Here is a 4504-nt window from a genome sequence, read left to right as displayed (position 1 = left end):
AATTATTTTAACTAAAAAAATTAATTAATTAATTTTAACTTAAAAAATTAATTAATTTATTTTAACTTAAAAAATTAAGTAATTAATTTTTAATTGAACAAGTAACTTAAAAAATTACTTAATTTTTAATTGAAAACTAATACATTTCTAAAATAAAAAGTCCTAATAGTTTTTTTAAATATATTTTTTAGTTAAGTTGTAAACTATTTTTTTATTATTATATATCTTTATCAGTGTATATGTATATCTAATTAAGTTATTGTTATTAATTCTACTCAATTTAAATTATTATTATCTATTATATTAAGTTAATTTAAAAAAATACAATTTTATATTGAAACCCTAATTCTAAAATCACATTGCATCCCTCACTCACTCTCCTTACTGCCGACAGCCACTTTCCTCACTCACATTCTTCCCTTACTCATGACCGACATCCCTCTCCCTTACTCTAACTCACTTGTGCTCTCTCTCCCCCTTCTCCTCTCCTCCCTGCTCTCTCTCTCTCGCTCGCTCTCATATGGTCTCTCTCGCTCGGTCTCTCTCGGTCTCTCTCGCTCTCTCTCTCTCGCTCGGTCTCTCTCGCTCTCTCTCTCTCGCTCGGTCTCTCTCGCTCGCTCCTTCGCTTTCTCTCTTGGATTTCTATTGCTTCTCTCTCCTTAACTCTGTAAGTGAATCCTTGCTTTGTAAATTTGAATATTTATTTTATCACTTTGATTCCTTTGATTTTTTTTTTCTATTTCTTAAATTTAGAAGTTATATTTGATTTTTTTTATATAAATGTGTTGAAAGAGTGTGATTCCAAGAATTGTGTGAAATTAGAAATTTTGAGAAGCTAATATGGTGAGTCCAGCTATTGTACTAAGAGTCTTAGATACATCACTTTTGGCTTACCTGATTATGAACGACTTCTGCAGAAGCTTTGATGTGAAACTGAAGAAGTCACTGTTTGTCATCTGCTGCATTTGATTACCTTGCTCCCTTGTGTTAGCATTTAAGGTGCATTTAATTTCTCTTTTTTTTTTTTGAAATTTACTATAGTGTTATTTATGCAGCTTTTTAGCATGTATAGGAAAATATATATCTCGTAATTTGGAAAAATTCATGATAATACTAAATATCTTTTTTTTTGTTGTTATTTTTAATTTTTATCTTACACTTGGAAGTTTGATCATAAGCTAGCTGCATTTCTGGTTCTGCAGCCTTCATGTTGAATCAAGTTTGTCCTTTCCATGCAATTATGCAGAAATCAATAGTGTAATTTTGCTTATTCTACTTAATTGATATCATACTTCATTATATTAGTATTATCATATCTCTTATAATTTTTATTCTGCAGGTTTTGAAAACTCATGTATCGTTGGATATGCAGGTCTTGATTATGTTTTTATTCTGCAGGTCTTGATTAAAACCCTTTGGTTGTGCAGAATAAAAATTCTGCAGAATAGTTGAAATTCATGTAAGATTATTTGTTGCTTGTGCAATTATCAGAAATTTTATTGCAAATTGGTTGGTTTTGAAATAATGTCATCTTGATTATGTTTTGAACATGATTTGGGTCCAAAATTGAAGCCTGGCAGCTTTAGAGATAATTCTGGTATCACTAATTATTTGGTTTCTCCTGCAATTCAGTTCTCTTTACAATGAGTATTATGTTGTTCTGATTGCCTGAAGTAGCTGTTAATTTTCGCTTTCTTCGCTTATCCCACACATTTTGTCAGCAGTTATTAATTTTTTGGAGTTTTTTTTAAATCAGGTTTTACAAAGTGCATCAGGCATGTACAGAAATCTGAATTCATTAGCATTGGGATTGGCAAAGAAAGGTGGTTTTCTCATGAATTGTTCTTGTTCAGGAGCTGTGACCCAAAGTGGTGTATTCTTGCGCATTCTCCAGGCAAGTAGGGTTCTTTTTTTTTATAAATTTTTTTATTGGAAGAGTCTTATCTTACTGTCTCTGCAAATGATATGATGGTTATTAAATTAAACAATGGAAACTAAATTATTTTATTAGAGAACATTTTCTAAAAAAATTTTTAATGGCACTTACATTAACCAAAAATAAAAAAAAATGACACTTAAAGTCTGATTATTTGATTATTAATCTGATTATTTGATTATTTCTTTATGGACTATTAATTTGATTATTTGATTATTAATCTGATTATTTGCTATTTGGTCACTTAAAATCAATTTAATGGCTGCTACTTCTGTTAGCTGTTTTTAGTCATTATTCCTTGAAATTCTTACATACTGTACTACTTGTGATTAAAATTCTAACCCCATTTACCTTATGGTAGCTATCATCAAAATTGTGGACAGTAGTTAACAAAGTGGAAACATATACAAACAAATGGAAGTACTCCGGTTTGTGATTCCATATGCGCCCTAATAGCCAGGATGGTGAAACATTATCTCAACTAATCAGGATACATGGTCCTAATCTAATCACATAAAACGATATGGTTTAGAAATGCTATGCAGTTCCCATCGTTTTTTTTTTTTGTTAGAGCCCTATCACATCTATCTTCTATCAATGGAATAGTAGTGAAAAGGCACTTGTAATGTGGGAGGAGCTGTAAAGGCACAAAGATTTGAGATAAACTGCCAACAACTTTTAAATCATATAGAAGTAATTGCGCTTCATTTCGTGTGGCCTTCTTGTTCTGCCATGCCTTGTGTTGGTTTAAATGCCTTACTTCTATGTAATTGCTGTGATTATAATGTTGTCTACCTTTTAGCATTATGAACAAAGGGACTGTGATGAAACTTTAGTAATGCGTCATATGATTATAGAGTAAATGGTGGGAAGTAGAAATGCATTTGTTTTCAACCCCCTCTTTGTCGTCTCCGGCTAGCCCTTTATTTTCTTCTTGTTTGCTGTCTGTAATAAAATGAGTAATTCCAACTTCATATTTACTTTTATTGTTATCTTTTTAAATTAAGTGCTAGCCTTTAATATTTGGATAATGACTATGAATATCTTTCTTGCAAATGTCATATGATATCAGGTTAGACTGGATCCTTCTAGGCCCTTAAGTAAGCGGAGGCATGGGGTTGTTGCTGAAATTCTGAAGAAAGCACGTATTTATGTGCCACCATCAGCTGATAGCTCTGTGGGTTTAGATGGCAAAACTGAAGCACAAACTTTTGCAGCCTCTTGAACTTAGATCAAAATCAATGTGCCTTATGGGTTTGTTTTTTCAATTTCTTCTAGCTTTATTTTGGAAACGATGAATTGTGAGAATGTATAAGCTCGTGGTCGTAGGCTTCACAATGTTGAAAGTTGCATCACTAAATGTATAACCTATACTATTTTATGGGCTTTTTTATATTTTATCTCATGCGTCTTTTTCTAGTCTTATTTAAATAATAAGGAAAATTTTGGGAAAATATGGTAACAGCAGCTGGTACGCTCACCATCTTACTGTGATTCGTGTTGGCTAGCTTGGTTGTGCTTCCTGTTTCATAAATAAAGTGATTTAGCTGTTCAGCATTATATCTTTGGATCCAATGATGTATTAGTATGTGGAGTTTGAGGTGTCTTACCATATTGCATTTTGATTCTTGTTTTACGATACTACTTTTATTATTAGTAGTAGTAGTATTATTAATTTTTCATTATCTTCTTTTATATTCAAATATATTTTAATATTTTGGGTAGAACCTTATGCCATTTGCAATCATGGGTGGCATGGAACAAGTTTCAGGACTTCTCAACTGATGTGATATGGTTTGTGCCCTTATGCTGCTATATTAGAATCGTAGTAGCATATAGTAGAAATTGGTATACCCAAGTGGAGGTGTCGAAAATGTTAGCTGATATTATATTTTATTTATTTGTGACAGGTGATTTGCATCTGGAGAATGTATACTATTCAGAAATGAAAGATACTGGTTTCTTTGATGCTGATTGGGAGTAATGCAGTGATATTTTAGCCGGATGACTCTGTATATTAAAGTAACTTCCAGATGGCAAAAATTTATGTACTTGAAGAGATGCTTGTTTGTTGCTTGCTGGACTCGTTCTTTTACAATAGATGTAGTGTGCCTTTGGCACTTGGAACGCTTTATTGTGTACCAATTAGAAACTGGTTAGACCGCATTAAAAAATATAACTCTGTATAATACATAATAAGGGAAGCATAAAGGTATATTTTATGATATGAATTTGATACTATTTGGATCCATTATGTATTTTGAGATATTTTAAGTTTCTTAGTTTTGAACTATAATAATGTTTTAAACTATTAGATTGCAGAATTATAAAATGAAGTTGATGTGTATATATTGTCTTTGATGTTTTATGTATTGGAATGTGTGTGTACATATTGATATTATAGCAGGTTTATGAATTTATTGGAAAAATGATATGAATCAGATTTAAATGCATTTATTAGTGACTAATCAGCCACAAAAGCAAATTAAATAACAAATATTTTTTTTATTTTACTATTAATTTGCGACGAAATAGCGACTAAATGCTCTTTCCTGAGGCGACCAAATA

The 4504-nt window shown here is 31.3% G+C and overlaps 1 protein-coding gene across 10 annotated transcripts; it reads left to right on the top strand.

The window, feature by feature from the left end:
• The first annotated feature begins 341 nt into the window (after positions 1–341).
• Positions 342–4177, top strand: LOC110607700. 10 transcript variants are annotated; one of them, XR_006350375.1, is made up of 7 exons: positions 342–667; positions 918–999; positions 1203–1257; positions 1399–1459; positions 1757–1898; positions 3009–3190; positions 3847–4177. XR_006350375.1 is itself a non-coding variant. In XM_043955577.1 (4 exons), the coding sequence occupies exons 1-3, from the start codon at positions 521–523 to the stop codon at positions 3159–3161; spliced, it is 438 nt and encodes a 145-aa protein (XP_043811512.1). In that variant the 5' UTR covers positions 342–520; the 3' UTR covers positions 3162–3190; positions 3847–4177. The 10 variants fall into 10 exon arrangements, 1 of the variants encoding a protein (XP_043811512.1); XR_006350377.1 differs by having other exon boundaries at positions 1373–1459; XR_006350376.1 differs by having other exon boundaries at positions 1340–1459.
• Positions 4178–4504: the final 327 nt, after the last annotated feature.

This window comes from Manihot esculenta, chromosome 4, assembly GCF_001659605.2.
Source record: "Manihot esculenta cultivar AM560-2 chromosome 4, M.esculenta_v8, whole genome shotgun sequence".
In the NCBI taxonomy this organism is placed as follows: domain Eukaryota; kingdom Viridiplantae; phylum Streptophyta; class Magnoliopsida; order Malpighiales; family Euphorbiaceae; genus Manihot; species Manihot esculenta.
Note: the sequence above shows the minus strand (reverse complement) of the source record. Positions and strands in the feature narration are given on the sequence as shown.